At 51.7% G+C, this 22,755-nt stretch overlaps 1 protein-coding gene across 1 annotated transcript; it reads right to left on the bottom strand.

Annotated features, from left to right (window-relative positions):
* Positions 1-644: 644 nt before the first annotated feature.
* Positions 645-6,697, bottom strand: LOC122916794 (NUT family member 2E-like). The gene is made up of 9 exons (XM_044264175.1): positions 6,682-6,697; positions 4,740-5,439; positions 3,721-3,849; positions 3,181-3,320; positions 2,439-2,734; positions 1,610-1,726; positions 1,074-1,246; positions 748-893; positions 645-706 (listed from the first exon to the last, which is right to left on the bottom strand). Exons 1-9 carry the CDS (start codon positions 6,695-6,697, stop codon positions 645-647), a joined length of 1,779 nt encoding a protein of 592 aa, XP_044120110.1.
* Between the last annotated feature and the right edge of the window lie 16,058 nt (positions 6,698-22,755).

Raw genomic sequence — 22,755 nt, 5'->3', positions numbered from 1 at the left:
CAGGAAGCCCCTCTCAGGCTCTTCCATCCCGTGGGATGGGAAGCCCACACGCCGGCGGCAGCCCACACGCCAGTAGGAAGACAGTGGCCCAGAGCGTTAACCACAAAACGAACTTTATTCCCCATTTACACACGGTGCCCCAGTGGCCTACTGCCACCCCGCTCCCACAGTCATGGCCTCCCTCCCTCCCTCCCTCCCTCCCTCCCTTCCTTCTCTCCCTCCCTCCCTCCCTTCCTTCTCTCCCTCCCTCCCTCCCTCCCTCCTTCCTTCTCTCCCTCCCTCCCTCCCTCCCTCCTTCCTTCTCTCCCTCCCTCCCTCCATCCCTCACTCCCTCTCTCCCTCCCTCCCTCTCTCATTCTCTCCCTCCCTCCCTTCCTCCCTCCCTTCCTTAGCTAGGATCAGCACCAGGATGAGAAGGACCCCCTAGGCTCCTTGGGGGGCCCCGGGGTGTGCCGGCCCTGGAGGGCAGGCCCACTTCTCCCTACTGGCTGCAGTGATGCTTCCTTCTCCTCCCTGTGACCAAGGAGTCACACCTTCTCTTTGCAGGCTGTGAGGGGTGAACCAGCCCCACAGCCAAGGACGGCCTCCCAGACACCCCGAGGTTGGCCCCAGGCAGGGGCATCTTTGCCACAGAGGCAGGACCCTCACACAGAGCCCGCTTCCTGGACTTTGTAGCTGGGGGGGCGGCCGGGCCGAGGCCTATTCTCTGAGGAGAGGGGGCCCGTGGAGCCCCCTGCGGCCCCCAACCGCCAGGGCTGGGGATGACTGAGGCAGGAGCGGGACTCTGGGAGAGCCCCCAGGGCAGCAGGCTGTGCTGAGAGGCCAGGAGGAAGGCCAGGCTGGGGAGCTCCTCCTCGTCCTCACTGGACCCATCCACCAGCCCTCGAGTGTCCCTAGCAGGAGGGGCCTCTCTGAGAACCGGGGCATCCCTGGGGCCCGGTCCAGGGGAGGCGCCCCTTTGACCCTGGGGAGGGGCGGGGACCCGTCCAGGCCTGGGTGCAGGGGCCTCCTGTCGTCCGGGAGAGACAGCAAAGGCTCTGGGCCTTGACAGGTGTGTCTGTGCTCGGCCGTGCCTCTGAAGGTCCTGGCCGTCAGTGTCTGCTGGGCAGGCTTTGTCGCTGACCCCCAGCCCCTTCCCGGGACCGGTCTCGTGCTCAGCACTGGGGCCCGACCGGGCCGCGCAGAGACGTGGCGGTGCCTGCACACCCTCCTCCGGATTCAGGGCCGCCAGTCTTTTCTCCACCAGCTGAGGAAGGAGGGGACAGTGACTGGCCAGCATAGGTCAGTGAGACGGGGGCATGGGATGGTGGCACCGGGAGAGGAAGGGAGGGTGACCCACGAGGCTGTGGCTCTGCTGACATCCCCGAGTCCCTCCCTCCCTCCCTTCCCAGGCTCCCCATCTTCCACTTCCCATTCTCTGCTCTGTGCCCACCCGACGCCAGCCTCCCCAGTGCTGTGATTCGCAAGAAGCAAAGGGGGACAGAGTCAAGTGGGTCTTTGTTTTGGAGTCCCCTCCTCGGGCTCACCTGGGACCCCACTCCCTCCCCTGCATCGCCTGGGTCCCCTCCATCCCCCAGCTTGCCTGGAACCTGTCCTTCCCCTGGCTCACCTCTGCAAGGCTGAGCCCTTCCTCCTGCTCCAGTTTCTCAGCCAGGGCCAGGAGGTCCAGCTGTGGTTCCGAGGACAGCAATTCCGCCAGGAAGCTGGGGTGGATGACTGCCTCCACCTGGGACAGAGGAAAGAGGCTGGGGCCATACTTGGCAGGGAGCCCCCTGTGAGCCAGGAGGGTCTGCAGGAAATGTGGAAAAGTGAAGACGCACCCATCCTTCGCCAGACAGTGGGAGAAGTTTTAACGTTACAGTCACTGGCCCCCCTCTCTCTCTGTACCTCTCTCTATCTCTCTCTCTCTCACACACACAAACATTCACACATATGTGTACACAGAGAGACAAAACCTGGACATGCAAACACACACACACACACACACACACACACAGAGACACAATCACCCAAAACATACGTGCACTCTCAGAGACACAAAGGACATACCCCTAGGCAGACACACACGTGAGCGCACACACAGGACCACATGCAGACATACAGAAAGACATCCACACAAGGCACAAATGCACACACACGTGCCTCTACGCACACACGCACGGGTGTGCACATGCACAAACACACACGTACACACAAACATGATGCTTGGGCATGTGTGCACACACATGTCCACGTATGTACGCACGCCTGCGCGCATAGCAGTATACACACATGCCTGCACGCACACGGGCAAGTACACAAGGATGCACACACACATGCACGCACAGCCCAGGAACAAGGAAAGCGCTTAATGCCAAAGGCCTGGGCTCAGCCCCGAACTGGGCGTTGGAGTGCCAGTCCCTGGAATCTTCCAGACACCAGGCTGCGGGCCAGCGCACCTTGGTGATGAAGTCTTCCTGGGAACACAGCTCGTCAATGTAGCTCAGGAGACCCGGGTCCGGGTAGGTCGCGGCCTCGTCCTGCTGTGGCTCCTTTCCGTCCTCTCCCCATTCACCTGCCGGGCCCCCCGGGGCTGAGTGGCCAGGCCCCAGCAGCCCCTCCATGATGTCCACGTACTCTCTCACAGCCTCTGGAGGGATCTCCTTGGGCGCCTTGGTCTCTCGGCGCCGTGGGGGTCTGTGTGGCTGCAGGCGGGAGGGCTGGGCCCTGGAACCCGCCTTCCTGGGAACGCACGCTGAGGCGGAGCGAGAAGGAGGGAGGAGGCGTGAGGGGCTCCGGCAGAGCATCGGGAGGGCAGTGTTAGGGGGACACTGAAGTCCCTGGGGGCTGGGTCAGGGCCACGGGAAGCTATGAGCACCGTGGGACTGGCAGAGCGGGAAGGAGGAACGTCTCACAGCCAGCCACGTGAGCAAGGGCGGACCCACCGATCGGCCAGGGGTCTCCCCACAGCCCACTTCCCAGGCAGACTTGGTGCCGGGTCCTCTGACAGGCGTGGGGCGAGGAGTCAAGAAATTCACCAGGTCAATACCCGTCCTGACAAAGGGCAGCTGAGACCCCCGGCTGCTCTGGTCAAAGGACCAACGTCCCCTTGTGGGAGCAGACACGACCCGGGGACAGAGGCCTTCCCCCGGCCCCCACTGCCATGGTCCACCAGCGGTCATGGGAATGTGGGGGCCTTACCTGGCTGCGGGCCCGCTTCCGTGGCTGGGGGCCCCCGCCGTTCAGGCTTCGGGGGCGCTGGGGGAGGCAGGCCCTGGGCCACCTTCACCCACTGTAACTTCCGCATCTGCATCTCCTCCTCCATCTCGAACTCCATAAACCTGGGGGTGAGGAGGCCCAGGCCGCACTGAGGAGGGGGCCCGGCCCTGGAGCCAGCAGGGCCAGCAGCAGGTTGAGGGACCGGGAGAGGCGGGGCCTTGGAGGGACGGCCGTGGCCCCAGCCACCAAGGAGGAGGCAGGAGGGCTGTCCGGCGCATCGCCTCCACAACCCCCTCAGGGAGTAGAGTCGGAGGGAGTCTGACCCCAGGCCAGGCGGCCTCAGGATCCCCAACCCCGTCCTGAGACCTTCTGGTGGAGGCAGGGGTGGGTCCAGAGCAAGGGAGGGTGGAACCGCCAGGGAGGTGGGGAGGGCGGCCCTCTGGACCAAGCGAGCATCAGCACAGCCAGACCCTGCCCCCGGCCCACTCGCCCAGCAGGCCCGGGCCAGAGACCCTGACTCACTTTCCCGCCATCTCGTAGTAGATCAAGCGGTCAAAGTTGCTTTTGCTCTCCCACTCCTGCACGGCCCGCCGCACTCCCTCCTCCAGCGTCATCGTGGGCTTCAGGCGCGCCAGGGACCGCAGCACCGGGCTGTAAGACGTCGAGGTCAGGGGCCGGCTGCAGTCCGGTCACCCCCAGCCTTCCCCGTGTCCTCTGGAGCCCGTGTCCCCCACCCAGCAGGACCGAGTGCTGGCAGGTGACAGGGGGTGTCGGGGTGTGCAAATCCACCTTCTCCACCGCCACAGTCACCGCCTCCCACCACACCAGCCCTGGGCCCTGGGCTCCAGGCTGACTGTCCACTGACAGCAGCAGGGACGTGGTGGCCTGGGAAGTCAGTCCTTCTGCACTCTGCCTCTCGTAATAATACTCGCGGACATCAAGGTGCCCAGCAATGAGTCTAGCCTCTGCAGGAAATGCCATCACCCCGTGTTCATGTGGGACCCCAGATGCCGAGGCCGGGCCTGCCTGGTCAGAGCTCCGCAGGAAGGATCCCGCACCCTCACGCCTACACCACCTCTGCTCCCTCCCCTCCCGTTCTGAGGGATCCTCTGGGACAGCGAGGGTGGGGCCCGCACAGGACCTCTGCTGGCCCTGCAGGTCCCAAGCCTCCTCTGCTGGGCTGGTCCCCTGGCCGTGAGAAGCCCCAGGCCCGTGTTGCCAGGAGACAGGGTGACAGAGAGTGCGGCGCCCAAACCACAGCCGCTCCTCTGACACCCGGACCCTCTCTGCCTGTGAGTCCCCAGCGACTGTCACTGTGATGTCTCTGCAAGGTGCAGGTTGGCTGGACAACCCCCCCACACACACACACCGCCCCAGTGTTAGCTGAGATGCGTGACTGAAAGGTGTCCTGGACCAGAACGTGCCTTCCTAGAGCAGGGACCCGGCCGCAGCCCTTCCTCCCAGCGGCCCCAGATCGCCCCCCTGTGTGCGCGCCCCAAGGTGGGCCTGCGTGAGGGCTGCGGGAGAGCCGAGCCACTCACATGAGAAAGCAGGAGAGAGCTTCTGCGTCGGGGCTCTGCGGGAGGTGCCTCCGGGACAGCGACTTGAAGCGCTGCCAGCGCCGGAAGTTCTCGTAAACACTCTTGGGGTTACAGGAGTCCGCGGGCGAGGCCGAGGTCCGGCTCCTGGAAGCTCCGTGAGGCTGTGGCCTGGCGTTGACTGGGGGCACGACGGTGGTCAGCCGCGCGACTGGGGGCTGAGCCGGACGTGGAAAGCTTGGGGCCAAGCCTCCCTTGCTGGCCTGGGAGCCCCCATGGGCCGAGGCAGGCATGCTGGTCTCCACCGCAGAGGCAGTCACGAAGATGGGTGCGGGACACGCAGCACCCCCACAGAGGGCCCCTGGAGCACTCCAGCTGAGGGGGGCCGGAGTGAGGACGATGGTCTGTGTCTGGGGGGTCACTGAGCACCCCTGTTCTGACCTGACCTGCACAGTGACATTGCAGGTCCCAGTCCCATTGGGGCCAAGGCCAGCCTCTCCTGCCACCAGCGGAGTCCTGGAGAAAGCTGGCAGCACCAGGGGGCCACCAGGAGGGAATGGCGGGGTCAGGAGGGGCGGCGGGTGCTGCCCCCAGAGTGGCCGGTGGGGCGCGCCGGCAGTGGGTGGGGGGAAGGGCCGTGCCATGAAAGCAGGCAGGGAGGCTCCCGGGTCCGTGGCCACATGGCGTCCCAGCACTGCAGGTGCTGTGGACAGAAGGAAAGGGCCGGATGGGGTCAGAGAATCCGCAGACGGGAGGGAGGACCGGGGACCCCCTTAGCCCCCGGGGGCAGAGCAGTGAATCCCGTGGCTTCGCGTGAGGGACATCACAGGAAAAGGTGCACTTTGCCAGTGTCCCAGAGTGATTTCCATGCTCTGGCCTCCCGCAGGGAGCTCCCGCCCCCGCCCCTCCCACCACGACATCCTGTCTGCCCAGCAGAGGCGGTTGGGCCAGCACTGCCTCTGAGAACCACCCACGGACCCCCACACACGACTCTCCAGCCTCACGGGCGGCCTCCCAAGACTCGGGCCTGGCTGGACCCCTGACCTGTGGGAAATGGCCTCAGCAGCCTCCCTGGCCGCTGGAGACCTTCTGCAAGGTCCCTCCTAGGCACATGTAGGGCCCCTGTGAACAGACAGCGTCTGAACCAGTGGGGCCCCTGTCCCGCCAGCCTTCCCGCTCCCGACGCTCCCAGGGAATCCCCCCCTCTCCTCCCGGGCCCAGCACAAGCGAACAAGAACGCTTGACCTGGATCTCTGCCAGGAAAGCTCCCCCCAAACCCTGCGGTAGGCCCGTCTCAGAACCATCCACACAGCCCGGACACAGGGGCCAGCCGGGGTCAGCAGCCCAGAACACAGGACTAGAGGAAGCAGGTGGGAAGTGCGTTTCCTCAAGAGGGAGAGCGACCCAGAGCCGCTGAAGAACCCAAGCCCTACCTTGAGGCCACCTGGTGCCCCGACCCTGCCGAATCCGAGACAAGGCCTGTGTGGCCTGGGGGCACGTGGGCTCAGAGTGACCACCGGCCCAGGTCTCGGGGAGGACACGCCATTGCACACGCGGCCGCACACAGCCCCATGGAACGACGTTCTGGCCAAGACCGGCCTGTGCCGCCGTCATGACACACTCCCACCGCTCCCTGCAAACTGCCCGAGGAGGCGTGTGCCCCGGAGAGAATCGGCGAGACTGCCGCCATCCTTTCTCCACACACACAGGGCGTTTCCCCCGACAGGGCCTGACCCACCTCCAAGGAGCCCCTGCCCAAGGTCCTTGCAGGTTTCTGCAGACTCCCAGCCTCTCAGCCCCCAGGCCAGCTGTCCCTGGGGGTCCAGGGCGCTCCCTTCCTCTACCTAACCCCACCCAAGTGCCCCTGGCCGGCGTCACATTTGATTCCCAAGGACTTCAAGGGTGGCCTGGGCCCTGACACGTCCAACCCAAGCCAAAGGCTCACCTCCTTGGAAAGCCATCCGCACAGGCAGAGGACGCTGCCGCCTGGCAGCCTCCACAGTGAGGAAAGTCAGGTCTGGGCCCCACACGGTGAGGGGCTGCAGGAGACACCCAGGACTCAAGCCAAGGACTGGGAAAGTTTGAATCTAAACAGGGCAAGAATGCAGGACCTCATGACATTCTGTGGCGGGGGAGGGGCGGAGGGCCCCTGCCCTGGCTGGGGGTGGGGAGACATTCCATGAGTCAGGCTCTGGCAGGTGGGCCAGAACCCCAAGTTCCTGTCCAACGATAAAGGGGCAGCACAATTGGGGCGCGCCTTTCCAGGCAGTTCAGACACTGTTTTCCAGATTCACCGCACCGCGGTGTGACCCGGTGCTCCTCTGGTTGGGTTTTGTATCCAGCAACCTCGGCTTGTGTCCCTCCACCCGCTCTGCTGCCTACCTGGCTCTTGACTTATTCAACAGGGGCTGGACTTCCTGAACAAAACCCAGAACAGATATGCTGATGAGCACACGCGTCCTTAAGGCCAGCGGAACTGAGGGTTTCAAACCGGCACGGTGTCAGCAGATCCCGTGGGTTTGCTTGCACCTCGTTCTCCAGCCACGGGTGCTCCTGTGCCCAGTGGCCTGCGGAGCTCGGAGCCGAGCAGATCCAGCAGCACCGGCCTTCCTAGGGTCCCTTTTTCTGGAAAGCCCCGGTGTCTCGCAGAGAGAGTTCGTGCACCCTACCATGCGCGACCAGAAATCACGACGTCCTGTTCCCTGGCGTATTGTGTCGCTGTCTGATAGGGATTTCTAACCTCTTCCACTACCTTAGTGGAAACTTTCTAACAAGCAATACCTGTGGTTCAAAGTCACACTGTGCATAGCAGACTGCGCAGGGACGCCTCTTCCTCCCACCTCTTACTCCCGGCAACCCGGCCCCTTTCTCCCAGGAACCCAGTGTTACCTGTGTCTTTTAGATCTTTAGAGAGATGGCATTGTGCCTCATAAAGTCAATGTACGCTCTTCGTTTCTTGAAGACTGAAAGCATATTTCTCTCTGGTTGAAGGTTGATAGAGGTCCCAAAATGTGTGTGGATATGCACAGTGATTGTTCTTGTCCTGGTAATGCGGCTCCTCTCCTCCTTCTGGAGGCTAGATGCCCAGAAGTGCTACAGTCCTCTAAAATTCGAAGGGCCCCATCGGATAGCGTGGCCAATTTTAGCAAGTAACAATAATGGACACTCAATTAAATTAGAATTGCAGATAAACATGGAATCGGCGTTTCCAAGAATTGTGTCCCATACAATATTTGAGATATACTTTTCTTTAAAAAAAAAAAAGATTTATTTATTGGGAGGCCTGGGTGGCTCACTTGGTTAAGGGGCTTGCTTTTGGCTCAGGTCATGATCCCAGCGTCCTAGGATCAAGTCCCACATCGGGCTCCTTTCTCAGCAGGAAGCCTGCTTCTCCCTCTGCCTCTGCCTGCCACTCTGTCTGCCTGAGCTCACTCTCTCTGACTAAAAAAAAAAAAGAAAAGAAAAGAAAAGAAAAAAGAAACAAAAAGATTTATTTATTTATTTGACCGACAGATCACAAGTAGGCAGATTGGCAGAGAAAGAGAGGGGGAAGCAGGCTCCCTACTGAGCAGAGAGCCCGATGCGATGCGGGGCTCAATCCCAGGACCCTGGGATCATGACCCGAGCCGAAGGCAGATGCTTTAACCCACCGAGCCACCCAGGCACCCCTTGATATATACTTTCAGTGCAGATCTTTTCGCCCTTTACCTAATTTTGCATTTGGGTGGGATTCTGCATTTTATCTGACATCTCTACCAAAAATGTGTAACGTATCCAGTTATTATTAGTCACTTACCTATGAGAAAAAGATCTTGGATATGAACACTCCAGAGTGCTATCTTGGCTTCACTGCAAAGCTCATTTGTGTGTACATACACACACACACACACACATACACACACACCCACAGAGTGTCTGCAGGCTCTTTGAATGATTTGGAATTTGGAAGAGCCATCATACATCACTGAGTGTCTAGGCTTAGTGGGGTTGAGGACAGAAAGAAGGCGTAGGAGATCTTCCGCTTTCTTATTTCCAAGGGGCATAGAAAGACCCGATAGCCCTGGTTTTTTGAGCTGTTACAATCAGTACTCATGAAATGGATGTGCCCCTTGAGACAAAGCCTCCTGGGGTATCCACTCCTATCCATTTCCCACTCACACAATCAGCTTCCCCTAAGGACTGGCCGGCCACTCTGAGCCTGGAAGCCCTGCTCTGAGCTTGCAAATGGTAGAGCCTCGTTCTTTGGCAACCAGGCTCACACTGAATGTGGCCCCATGTACGTGGGAATCATGGTAGCACCCCCTTTAAAATCTCATTGACTCTTGGGGCGCATCAGGCTCCATGGGCCAAGGGTGATGAGGGCTGAGAACTTCAGAGGCTGAAGCCAGATGTCTCAGGAGACAAGCCTCATTCCCACCGCCATGACGGCAGAGTTCCTAGGACAGCAGGGTGTTGGGGAAGGAAAGGGAGCTTTAGAACCGTGGCTCCACTCTCTGAACATGCACTGAACAAGAACTCTTTTTGGTTAAGGTGCCGAAACAGTTCCTTGCCTGGCCCCACGCCCCGCGAAGGAAAGTTGACTCCCAAGTCACAAGGTTCTCGCTCCTGGCTCAGATGTAGGATCTGAAGGAGCCTTCTCGGGGCCACTGATTCAAAACTGGCACTGTGGAAAAAGGATCTCGTCTCAATTCTGCAACCATTTCTGTACTGCTTCAAAATCCTACAGCCCAGAAGCAGATGGAATCAAATTCGCCCACATGCAATTTGGGAAGACCGGTCGTGGAAGGCAGTACCAGAAGTCCTTCGCGTGCTGGTCTCTGAGCATGCCTGCAGTGACTGCCGAGAGAGAGCCGTCTCCGGACAGGGCTCCCAGGTCTGCGGAGAGCCACGACCGAAACAGCCCTCCTCTGGCAACCGACTGGAAAGAGATGGGGTGATTGAAGCTTCTTCCAAAAATGTCACAAAGTCAGGGCAGTCCGTTGCACCCTTTTTTCACGCGCACTGAAGTCCTTCGATATTCCAGAGGAGGAGGGAGGGCAGAGCAAAACTGCGGCCATGCCGCCCGCTAGATCACCTGCATCAGGCGCGTGGTGACCCAAGGCGGAAGACGCGCCTTGCGAGGAAAGCTGTGTGGACGCTCCCAGTCACTGAGCAGCTCCGCCAGGAGACCTGCTGTGGACAGGCTGTGCCCGGGGGAAAGTCTGGGAATGGAGTCAGGGAGGATCGCGTCGAGTGTTCCCCGGGTCTGAATTCTCCGCCAGAACTGTGCTTCCATGGAACCTTGGGGGGCTCAGGGGCTCAGGCGGGCGCAGAGGGCGCAGAAAGGCGGGAAAGAGCAGCAGATGCGCAGTCCGGACGGAGGTGGTCGGCCGCGGGGCCCTCGGGCTTCGGAGGCACCTGTCCCAGGTCGTTCGCAAGGTCGCGTCCGAGGCCAGGGAGTGCACGTCTGCGATGTTAGGGCCGTGAGCGCTCGCTTCCCACGCGCTGGCTTGAAGGCAGGAGGACCACAAAGAGTGCGGGAGGGTAGTCGTCCCCGTGCAGCCCCCGGCTCCTGGACCCATTGCTTCCAGCCTGTCCTGCACGGCTCTCGGGGCCCTGTTGGGCTTGCCCCGCGCGCGGCCACGCAGGCGCAGGTCCACGCAGGGTCATGTACGCGCACGCGTATACCTCCCGAGGGGCGGGGCTGAACGTCTCCCGGGCCCGCCCCCGCAACGTCTCCCAGCGTCCGTTGTGGCTGCCCGCGGGGGAAGGCGCGCCTGCGCGGGCTCGGGGGCGGGGTCCCTACCGTAACGGTCCGCTGGCTGGGGGCGGGGCCGTGCGTGGCCGCCTCGTGCTTGCGTGAGGTAGGCTTGATGAAGGCGCGTGCTCCCGGGCGTGCAGGGGTGCCGGCCCGCGGTGTGTGGCGTTCTTGCTTCGCGTTGTGTGCATCCTTGAGGTGTGGACGCGGGGACCGGAGTCCTGGCCCATCAATGTCTGAGGCTTCGCTGCTTGCTGAGGTGCGTAGCGCAAACCGTCGGGCGGGTCAGTGTTCCAGCCTGGATCCTGCTGTGGTGAGTTCGGTTCCTGCGAGTTTCCTGTGGGGCCCTTGTGAGGCGGCGGTCTGGCGTCCACACTTGGGGACCTGGGGTCCGGGCGGCCCGTTGGTCTGGGGTCGGTGCTTGGGCGTTTGGGCTACCCGGGACACGAGGGTCTCGCTTCGGTGCTGGGGGATTTGGGGGTCTTTGCTCTGGTGTTTGGGGAACCAGGGGCCCGCGGGTCTGGGTTCTGCACTTGGTCTGGCGTAATGGGGGGGGGCCGAGGGCTTGGGGTCTGTGCTCGGGGATTTGGGGTCTGCATTCGGGCATCTGGGGTACTGGCACATGAGGGTGTGGCTTCCGTGCTCGGGGATATTAGGGTCTGAGTTCGGGTGTCTAGGACACTCAGGGCCCCCGGGGTCTGGGGTCCGCGCTTGCGGGTCCGGGGTCTCGTCCGGGGATCTGGGGTCCAGGCTTCGCACTGGTCACCTCCGTATCCCGGGGCCTGGTGTTGGAGCGGGTCGGCGGCAATTCGGGGCGGTAGTTCCGGTGTGAGTGTAGGCGCTGCGGCGAGCTGCGTGGAGCGCAGGTGGGGCTGATGGAGGAGCGAAGCAAAAACGAAGGATGGCGGTGGGTTCCCATCAGGTATTCGGAATGTACACACAAGAGTGTTGCAGCTATGTAATTACTGGTAAATAGGTGCTGCACATCCGTCCTGTGGTTCAAATTAAGTGTGTGTGTGTGTGTTTGAATTTGAATCTGTAAACATTTTTGGGGAGAGCTGGTTCTGATTGTGAAGACTTGGCCAGCCCGCTCCTGCGTGGTCATTTGGGACTTAAGGTGGTGTATGCTCGGATCCTGTGGGACTGAAGGGACTGTGTGGGTATGTTTGTAGTGCAAGATGTATGTCTGTGTGTTCATGGGTTGTTGAGATTTTGCACTTGTTTTGGGGGGTTTGTGGTGTGTATCAGGAAACGTGGTTTATGTGTCTTTGTGGTCTCTGGTGGATTGTAGAACTTCGTGGCCGAGGGTGGTTTTGTGCATGTCATATTGGAGTCTCCTGGGAATATGTTTAATGAATTCCTAGTTTGAGGTTTATTTGTGTTTTAAGATCGTAGGAATCTGACTGGGATATCCTCATGTGTGGGTTGGTGAGGTGGATATTTGGGGCTAACAGGAAGCCCTGAGTGTGTTTTTCTGAGGGTGAGGGGAGTTAAGTTTATTGAGAGGGTTGGAGCTGTAATTCAGGCACACTCAAGGTGTTTGAGTAACGCGTGTGTGATTTAGGACTTTGCGAATGTCTGTGTATGGGTGTTAGCCCTGTGAATGTTGGCAATTTGTGTGTGATGTCAGGTTTGGAAGGGTTATTACTCTTGGCATAGCGTCTGTGTAGATCTTTTCTGTGGAAATGAATAAAGGAAACCCTATTTAATAGGGACTCGGAAGCTCTCAGGCACTACCACTCACTCCCGTTGGTAGACCCGGTAGGAAAAAGCGTTCTTGACTACTCCAGCAGTGGAAGATCTTTCTCCTTGCCCAGCAGCAGCCCAGCGAATGAAAAGCTGCCACCAAACCGAACTCTTGATCTTCTCCAGCGAACTTTGATTCAAACCCCCTCCTCCCAGCTTACCCCTTTCCTCTCTAAAAACAAGCCCCTCTCCTTTGTTCTCTGCACTGCCTACTATTTATCGTAGTTATCGTGTTCCAAATTGTACTTCCTCTGCTGTTCCTGAATAAAGTCACTCTGCTGGTAAACTGACTGGCTATTTTATTTTTAAGGTTGACATTTTGATGTCATCATCCATTACAATTTTAGTATATGTGCTGCCGAAGCGAGCACTCATTATCCATTACAGACGGATCCTCTGTGCATTCAGGGCACACTGTCTGGCTACATGCATTTTTTTGGTGATTTTCAGGAGCTGTGAGCACATATCTGGGGGTGTAAGGGCAAGTGTGTGACTTACAGGATTGGTGGTAAGTCTCATACGTGCAAATGAATGGGTTGGCGTATGAATGGTGGGTGGGTAAGGTGTAGGCTTAATCTGTATTCTGGAAGATGGTGGAGTTATTGAGTATTTGAGAGTGATTGTGTGTATGTGGGTAATGTGAAGCTTCATGTGTGTTTGGGGGTATAAGGTGGTATGTTTTCATATTTGAAGCATGCTGGGTATTTTGGGGTATATTGGGGGTATGGGAAACGTGTGTTTGTTTATGTTCATGGAGCATGGCAGGTGGGATAAATATTTTTATGGCACGTATCTGCCTTTTTCATTAGGGGATTATTAGTACATATCTGGGAGTACTTTTGTACTGATACAGTAATGAGATACGTTTATACAGGGGAGTTGGATTGTATTTGCATGTACTGGGGGTATGGAATATGGTTTTGTGAGGATTAAGGAAACGTGGAAGTTTGAAATCCTTTTTAAATTGGGACCTGAAAGGGTTTTACATGTATTTATATATGATGTGCTAGAGATGTTTCCTTGTGTTGTAGGAGTGTTTACTGGTTTGTCTTTACATTTATCAGCACGTGGGTGAATTATATAAGGTTATTCATAGGATTTGGGGTTGTCAGGAATAGTGAAAGTGATTTTCTTTGGAGTATGCTAGGGTTTTTGTACATTTTTTGGAATGTCTGGGGATTGTGGTGGTAACATTGTATTCTAGAAGGGTGAGGATGGTGTATAGGGTGAGGATGGTGTATAGGGTTTTGGGTAATGTCTATTTGGAGATTGGGGGAGTGTATGTGTGTTTGTGTTCATGGGTGTGTAAGGGTCATGAGTGTAGGATACAAGGGCTGTTGGTGTTTTGAGTACATCTGAGTGTGAAGGGTGTATGTCTATTGATGGCTAGTTTGTGAGTATGTATGTTTGTGGGTTTAGGGATCCACTTCTGTTACTTCTGAATGTAATGGTTGAAGAAGTCGGTGGGGTTGCTTATATGCATGCTTTCAGTGTTTGTGGGGGTATTCTTTTATGGATTTGGTAAGTTAGGTTGATTGTGGCTGTGTGTGTATTTGGGTTCATCGGTGGCTTATGAGGTATGTATTCTACAAAATGCGGATGTTCGGTGTGTGTATTTGGAAACAGTCTGCGTAGGTTGTGTGTGTTTTCAGAAACTGTAGAGTATGTGCATTTTAGAGGTGTGAGATTGTGGGACTATTTTTGGGTGGTTCATGAAACAACTGTATATGTGGTATTTTTTGAGAGCCTGTCCTTTTAGGCTATTTTTTGTAAGCTTGTGGGTAACATGTTAGCTGTTTGTTTGTGTGTGGGCATGTGTGTATAGAGTTGTAGGCATGGCATGTGAGTATCTGAGGTTTGTAGGATTTTTTCTGTAAAAATCTAGTTAGTAAGAAGAGGTTTATATGTGTATTCAGGGTGCAGCTAGGAACTGTATGTGTTTAGGTGTATGGAAGACTGTACATTCTGAGATGTATTCTGGAAATACGTAGTGCGTTTCTGTTTGTTCAGGGTATTAGTTGGGGTACAAGTGGATTGTGTGCACATGTTCATATGAAAGGGGATAAGGTGCGATGGAACTGGCTTGTAGTAGCTTGGGATAGTTAATGGTGCATATATCTTCCTAGTTCTGTGACTTTAGGTGGAATTAGTCATGCCGAGAATATTAACACCAGGTGAATTGCTAAATGACACAGATTAATGCTTTACCACCCACCCCTAAGGAACATCTTATGAAGCATTTGCCAGTATTTACCACTGGTGTGTGTGAAGCAAGGATATCCGGGCATTGGTGGGTATGTTTATGGAGTCTCTGCATGAACTGTTTGCAGGGCATCTGTGGCTGTAGTGTTTGTATGTGTGCCTGGTCATTGTGAATCACCATGTTGCTCCTAATTGGTTCATCCATTCTTTGGGGCCAAAGAATATCCCCATTAATGTTGGTGATTTGGGGCTTCTTTTTTTAAAATAATTTTTTAAAAATAATTTATTTATTTGACAGACAGAGATCACAAGTAGGCAGAGAGGCAGGCAGAGAGCGAGAGGGGAAAGCTCACTCCCTGCTGAGCAGAGAGCCGATGCAGGGCTCGATTCCAGGATCCCAGGATCGTGACCTGAGCCGAAGGCAGAGGCTTTAAGCCGCTGGGCCACCCAGGCACCTCTTGGCTTCTCCTTATGCAGAAGGATTCAGGGATGTCTGTATGCTGTACAGTTGGATGCTCCTTCAACATTCATGTTATCTTGTAGCCGCTATTACCCCTTTACCTGATTCTCACACACTAAGCCAGTACTCCTCCTGACCTTAATCATCTCAGGGTTAGACACCAGGCAACAAGAGACAACCCCCATGGCCTAAAACCCACCAGAACTGTTCAAGCCAGGCAATCCTAAACTGTTTATTCAGCCCTGCTTTGCCTTTCCTATGGACACTCCAGTAAAGAATCTGGCATAGGCTTCCTCCTTACTCCTTTTTCTGCCTTGTGCCCAAACCTGGTGTTTCCCTGGGGCTGTACATGGTATGCTGTGCCCTCCTGTTTGGAGAAATGCGAGTAATGAATGCTGCTTTCAGTGGCATTGGTGCTCCATGTCATCATTCAGTCACCTCTATAAGTTAAATGCTGTGCATGGTTTGAGAACAATCTGCACAACCAGCAGCATGACTCAGTGTTCAGTAGAGGGGCTCACTCTGCACTGCTCTCAGCTGCCCAGCTGGTACTACCACACAGCTGGTTCCGCCCGAGAAGGCACCGCCAGCTGTTGGCACCGTTGTCCTCGGATGCTCCCACTTTGTGCCATGTCCTCTGTATGCTGCCTTGGCATTCCAACTAAAATTTTTATAGCATCTTAAAGGTGGTATAGTGTAGGTCTGCAGGGGCCACAGTTCCCTACTTCATGCCTTCCTCAGGAGGGTTGATCTCATCAGCCTTTTTCCTGAGACCTACAGGACTAGCTTCTGGGCTGGGGACCCCAGGGGTTACTAGAATGATGGGCTAACATACAAGGCAGAGGATTTCCCCAAATGTGAGCAAGGGGAGTCTTCCTCCACTAGACTGTGTTGGGAATGAGTCTGATCATCTAAGCCAATAGCGTTGATTCAGAAGTAGGCTACTGGTTTTTTCCATCGTTATTGAAGTATAATTGACACAGAACATTGCTTAAGATGTATGGTGTGATGCTTCGGTACACTTATACATTGTAAAATGATTGTTACCAGAGGACCTCCATCACTTCACATCATTTTTTAATAGTTAAACCATTTAAGATCTACTTCTTAGCAATGTAATATCGTTAATGATAGTCACTGTGTTGTAAATTAGGTCCCCAGAACTTACTTGCCTTATAAATGAAAGGTTACGTCTTCGACCAACATTGTCCTGTTTTCCCCGCTCTCTGGCTTCTGGCAATCACAACGATTCTGCTCGGTTTCCATGAGTTTAGCTTATTTACATTCCCTGTATAAATGAAATCATATAGTATTTGTCTTTCTCTGACTCAGTTCACTTCGTGTAGTGCCCTCAAAGTCTATCCATATTGTTGTAAAGGGAAGAATTTCTTTCTCTTTCATGGCTGAATATTCCAGTGTGCGTGTAATTATCTATGTATCTGTTGATGGGCACTTGGGTTGTTTACATATCTTGGCTGTTGAGAAAGCTGCAGTGACTATGAGAGCGGAGCTGTCTTTTTGGTGAGGTGATTTCATTTCTTTTGGATCTATACCCAGAAGTGGGATTGCTGGATCGTATGTTAGTGCTGGTTTAAAAAAAATTTTGAGGAACATTCATATTATTCCCCATAGCGGCTGTACCAGTGTACATTACCACCAATAGTGCACAGGGGTTCCCTTTTCTCCATTTGTTATCTCTTATCTTTTTGATGATAGCCATTCTAACAGGTATGAGGTGATGTCTCAGGGTGGTGTTTTTCCTCTTCCAACTTTTATTTAAATTCTAGTTATCTAACACATAATGTAATATTGGTTTCAGAAGCAGAATTTAGTGATTCATTACATACATGTAACACCCAGTGCTCTTCATAACAAGTGTCCTCCTTAATACCCATCACTTCTCACTATGTTTTTAATTTTCATTTCACTGATGATCATTAATATTGAGCATCTTTTCATATACCTAGGAGTCATTTGCATGTCTTTTAAAAAAAACTGTGTGTTTAGGTCCTCTGACCATTTTTAATTTGATTATTTTGGGGGGGGAGGTTTGTTCCTGAGTCATATGAATTCCTTATGTATTTGGAGTACTAACCCTTTTCACTGTAGGTTCTCTTTCCATTTAGTTGAATGTTTCTTCGCTTAAGCAGTAATGTTTAGTTTGATGTCCATTTTTAAAAAGATTTTATTTATTTATTTGGCAGACAGAGATCACAAGTAGGCCCAGAGGCAGGCAGAAGGAGAGGGAGAAGCAGGCTCCCTGCTGAGCAGAGAGCCGGATGCGGGGCTCGATCCCAGGACACTGGGATCATGACCTGGGCTGAAGGCAGAGGCTATAACCCACTGAGCCACCCAGGTGCCCCTGATGTCCATTTTTTTGTTTATGACTTTTTAAAAAGATTTTTATTTATTTATTTGACAGAGATCACAAGGAGGCAGAGAGGCAGGCAGAGAGAGAGAGAGGAGGAAGCAGCCTCCCCGCTTGAGCAGAGAGCCCGATGCGGGGCTCGATTCCAGGACCCCGAGATCACGACCTGAGCCGAAGGCAGAGGCTTTAACCCACTGAGCCACCCAGGCGCCCCTTGTTTATGATTTTGTTGCTGGTTTTGGTGTTGTATTAAAAAGCTTGTTGCCAAAGCTGATGTCAAGATTATTTTTTCCCTGTGGTTTCTTCTAGGAGTTTTACAGTTTCAGACCTTGTGTTTAAATCTTTAATCTATTTCTAGTTAATTTTTGTGAGTGGAGTAAGGTAGGGACCCAACTTGATTCTTCTGCATGTGATTATCCAGTTTTTCCAACACTATTTATTGAAGAGACTGTCCTTCCCCCAGTGAGTATTCTTGGCTCCCTTATCAAATATTCATTGAATGTGTATTCATGGATTTATTTCTGGGATATTTACTCTGTCCTGTTAGACTGTGTGTCTTTTTTTTTTTATGCCAGTACCGTACTGTTTTGATTATTGTAATTTTGTAATAAAGTTGGAAATGAGGAAGTTTGTTACCCCCAGCTTTATTCTTTGTCCATATTGCATTGGCTATTTGTGGTCTTTTCTGACTTTGTACAAATTGTAGGATTTTTTTTCCTATTTCTGTGAAAAATGCCATTGAGATTTTGATAGGGTTTGCATTGAAAATAGAATGGGGGGGCACCTGGGTGGCTCAGTGGGTTGAGCCTCTGCCTTCGGCTCAGGTCATGATCTCAGGGTCCTGGGATGGAGCCCTCCATTGGGCTCTCTGCTCAGCAGGGAGCCTGCTTCCCCCTCTCTCTCTGCCTGCCTCTCTGCCTACTTGTGATCTCTGTCTGTCAAATACATAAATAAAATGTTATTTAAAAAAACAGAAAATAGAATGGCCTTGGGTAGTGTGGATATTTTAATAATGTTAATTCTCCTGATCCATGAAATATGGCATATCTTTCCGTTTGTTTGTCTCTTCAGATTCTTTCACCAAAATCTTACTTTTTAAAAAAAGATTTTATTTCTTTGACAGAAAGCTCAATCCCAGGATCCTGAGATCATGACCTGAGCCAAAGGCAGAGGCTTAACCCACTGAGCCACCCTGGTGCCTCAAAATCTTACTGTCTTAAGTGTTTAGATCTTTCATCTCTTTAGTTAAATTTATTCCCAAGTATTTTATTGTTTTTGTTGCTATTGCAAGTGAAATTCTTTTTGATTTCTTTTTCAGATGTTTGGTTGCGAGTGTAAAGAAGCATCACTGAATCTGAAATGTTGATTTTTTGTATCCTGTAACTTTACCAATTTATCAGTACAGTTTGTTGGTGGGGTTTTAGGATTATCTGTATTTAAGATCGTATCATCTACAAACACAGTTTTCCTTCTTCCTTCTGATTTGCATGCCTTTTATTTCTTATTTTGCTTGATCACTCTGGCTAGGATTTCTAATACTTTATTGAATAGAAGTGGGGAGAGTAGACATTCTTGTCTTGATCTTGGAGGAAACCTTTCGGTATTCACCATTGAGTACAAAGTTAGCCATGGGCTTGTCATAAATGGCCTTTATTCCCAATGTGGTTTTTAAAAATTTTTTATTTTTTATAAACCTATATTTTTATCCCCAGGGGTACAGGTCTGTGAATCGCCAGGTTTACACACATCACAGCACTCACCTTAGCACATACCCTCCCCAATGTCCATAACCCCACCCCCCTCTCCCAACCCCCCTCCCCCCAGCAACCCTCCGTTTGTTTTGTGAGATTACGAGTCACTTATGGTTTGTCTCCCTCCCAATCCCATCTTGTTTCATTTATTCTTCTCCTACCCCCTTAACCCCCCATGTTGCATCTCCACTTCCTCCTATCAGGGAGACCATATGATAGTTGTCTTTCTCCGATTGACTTATTTCGCTAAGCATGATACCCTCTAGTTCCATCCGCGTTGTCACAAATGGCAAGATTTCATTTCTTTTGATGGCTGCGTAGTATTCCATGGTGTATATACACCACATCTTCTTTATGCATTCATCTGTGGATGGACATCTAGGTTCTTTCCAGAGTTTGGCTATTGTAGACATTGCTGCTATAAACATTCGGATGCACGTGCCCCTTCGGATCACTACGTTTGTATCTTTAGGGTAAATACCCAGTAGTGCAATTGCTGGGTCATAGGGCAGTTCTATTTTCAACATTTTGAGGAACCTCCATGCTGTTTTCCAGAGTGGTTGCACCAGCTTGCATTCCCACCAACAGTGTAGGAGGGTTCCCCTTTCTCCACATCCTCGCCAGCATCTGTCATTTCCTGACTTGTTGATTTTAGCCGTTCTGACTGGTGTGAGGTGATATCTCATTGTGGTTTTGATTTGTATTTCCCTGATGCCGAGTGATATGGAGCACTTTTTCATGTGTCTGTTGGCCATCTGGATGTCTTCTTTGCAGAAATGTCTTGTTCATGTCTTCTGCCCATTTCTTGATTGGATTATTTGTTCTTTGGGTGTTGAGTTTGCTAAGCTCTTTATAGATTTTGGACACTGGCCCTTTATCTGATGCGTCGTTTGCAAATATCTCCTCCCGTTCTGTCAGTTGTCTTTTGGTTGTTTTTTTGTTTTTTTTTTTTTAAGATTATTTATTTATTTGTCATAGAGAGAGAAGCGAGAGCAAGCACAGGCAGACAGAGGCAGAGGGAGAAGCAGGCTCCCCGCCAAGCAAGGAGCCCGATGTGGGACTCGATCCCAGGACGCTGGGATCATGACCTGAGCCGAAGGCAGCCGCTTAACCAACTGAGCCACCCAGGCGTCCCTGTCTTTTGGTTTTGTTAACTGTTTCCTTTGCTGTGCAAAAGCTTTTGATCTTGATGAAATCCCAATAGTTCATTTTTGCCCTTGCTTCTGTGGTCTTTGGCGATGTTCCTAGGAAGATGTTGCTGCGGCTGCGGTTGAAGAGGTTGCCACCTGTGTTCTCAAGGATTTTGATGGATTCCTTTCTCACACTGAGGTCCTTCATCCATTTTGAGTCTATTTTCATGTGTGGTGTAAGGAAATGGTCCAATTTCATTTTTCTGCCTGTGGCCGTCCAATTTTCCCAACAGCATTTATTGAAGAGGCTGTCTTTTTTCCATTCGACATTCTTCCCTGCTTTGTCGAAGATTAGTTGACCATAGAGTTGCGGGTCTATTTCTGGGCTCTCCATTCTGTTCCGTTGATCTGTGTGTCTGTTTTGTGCCAGTACCATTCTGTCTTGATGATGACAGCTTTGTAATAGAGCTTGAAGTCCGGAATTGTGATGCCACCAACTTTGGCTTTCTATTTCAATATTCCTTTGGCTATTTGAGGTCTTTTCTGGTTCCATATACATTTTAGGATTATTTGTTCTATTTCTTTGAAAAAAATGGATGGTATTTTGATAGGAATTGCATTAAATGTGTAGATTTCTTTAGGTAGCATAGACATTTTCACAATATTTGTTCTTCCAATCCAGGAGCATGGAACATTTTTTCCATTTCTTTGTGTCTTCCTCAATTTCTTTCATGAGTACTTTATAGTTTTCTGAGTATAGATTCTTAGCCTCTTTGGTTAGGTTTATTCCTAGGTATCTTATAGTTTTGGGTGCAGTTGTAAATGGGACTGACTCCTTAATTTCTCTTTCTTCTGTCTTGTTGTTGGTGTAGAGAAATGCCACTGATTTCTGTGCATTGATTTTATATCCTGACACTTTACTGAATTCCTGTACAAATTCTAGCAGTAGAATTTGTAGAGTCTTTTGGGTTTTCCACATATAACATCATAACATCTGCGAAGAGTGATAGTTTGAGTTCTTTGCCGATTTGGATGCCTTTAATTTCCTTTTGTTGTCTGATTGCTGAGGCTAGGACTTCTAGTACTATGCTGAATAGCAGCGGTGATAATGGACATCCCTGCCGTGTTCCTGACCTTAGCGGAAAAGCTTTCAGTTTTTCTCCATTGAGAATGATACTTGCGGTGGGTTTTTCAAAGATGGCTTTGATAATATTGAGGTATGTGCCCTCTGTCCCTGCAGTTTGAAGAGTTTTGATCAGGAAGGGATGCTGTGCTTTGTCAGATGCTTTTTCAGCATCTATCAAGTGTATCATATGGTTCTTGTTCTTTCTTTTATTAATGTATTGTATCACATTGATTGACTTGCGGATGTTGAACCAACCTTGCAGCCCTGGAATAAATCCCACTTGGTCATGATGAATAATCCTTTGAATGTACTGTTGAATCCTATTGGCTAGTATTTTGGTGAGAATTTTTGCATCTGTGTTCATCGAGGATATTGTTGTGTAGTTCTCTTTTTTGATGGGATCCTTGTCTGGTTTTGGGATCAAGGTGATGCTGGCCTCATAAAATGAGTTTGTAAGTTTTCCTTCCATTTCTATTTTTTGGAACAGTTTCAGGACAATAGGAATGAGTTCTTCTTTAAATGTTTGGTAGAATTCCCCTGGGAAGCCGTCTGGCCCTGGGCTTTTGTTTGTTTGGAGATTCTTGATGAGTGTTTCAATGTCCTTACTGGTTATGGATCTGTTCAGGTTTTCTATTTCTTCCTGGTTCAGTTGTGGTAGTTTATATGTCTCTAGGAATGCATCCGTTTCTTCCAGATTGTCAGATTTGTTGGCGTAGAGTTGCTGATAGTATGTTCTTATAATTATCTGTATTTCTTTGGTGTTAGTTGTGATCTCTCCTCTTTCATTCATGATTTTATTTATTTGGGTCTTTTATCTTTTCTTCTTGATAAGTCTCTCCAGGGGTTTATCAATCTTATTCATTCTTTCAAAGAACCAGCCCCTAGTATCATTGATTTGTTCTATTGTTTTTTGTTTGTTTGTTTGTTTGTTTCTATTTCATTGATTTCTGCTCTGATCTTTATGATTTCTCTTCTCCTGGTGGGTTTAGGGTTTCTTTCTTGTTCTTTCTCCAGCTCCTTTAGGTGTAGGATTAGGTTGTGTATTTGAGACCTTTCTTGTTTCTTGAGGAAGGTTTGTACCGCTATATATTTTCCTCTCAGGACTGCCTTTGCTGTGTCCCACAGATTTTGAACCGTTGTGTTTTCATTATCATTTGTTTCCACAAATTTTTTCAATTCTTCTTTAATTTCCTGGTGGACCCATTCATTCTTTAGAAGGGTGCTGTTTAGTCTCCATGCATTTGGGTTCTTTGCAAATTTCCTCTTGTGATTGGGTTCTAGCTTCAGAGCATTGTGGTCTGAAAATATGCAGGGAATGATCCCAATCTTTTGATACTGGTTGAGACCTGATTTAGGACCGAGGATGTGATCTATTCTGGAGAATGTTCCGTGTGCACTAGAGAAGAATGTCTATTCTGTTGCTTTGGGATGAAATGTTCTGAATATATTTGTGATGTCCGTCTGGTCCAGTGTGTCATTTAAGGCCTTTATTTCCTTGT

This window comes from Neovison vison, chromosome 9 (assembly GCF_020171115.1).
Source record: "Neovison vison isolate M4711 chromosome 9, ASM_NN_V1, whole genome shotgun sequence".
Lineage (NCBI taxonomy): Eukaryota > Metazoa > Chordata > Mammalia > Carnivora > Mustelidae > Neogale > Neogale vison.
Note: the sequence above shows the minus strand (reverse complement) of the source record. Positions and strands in the feature narration are given on the sequence as shown.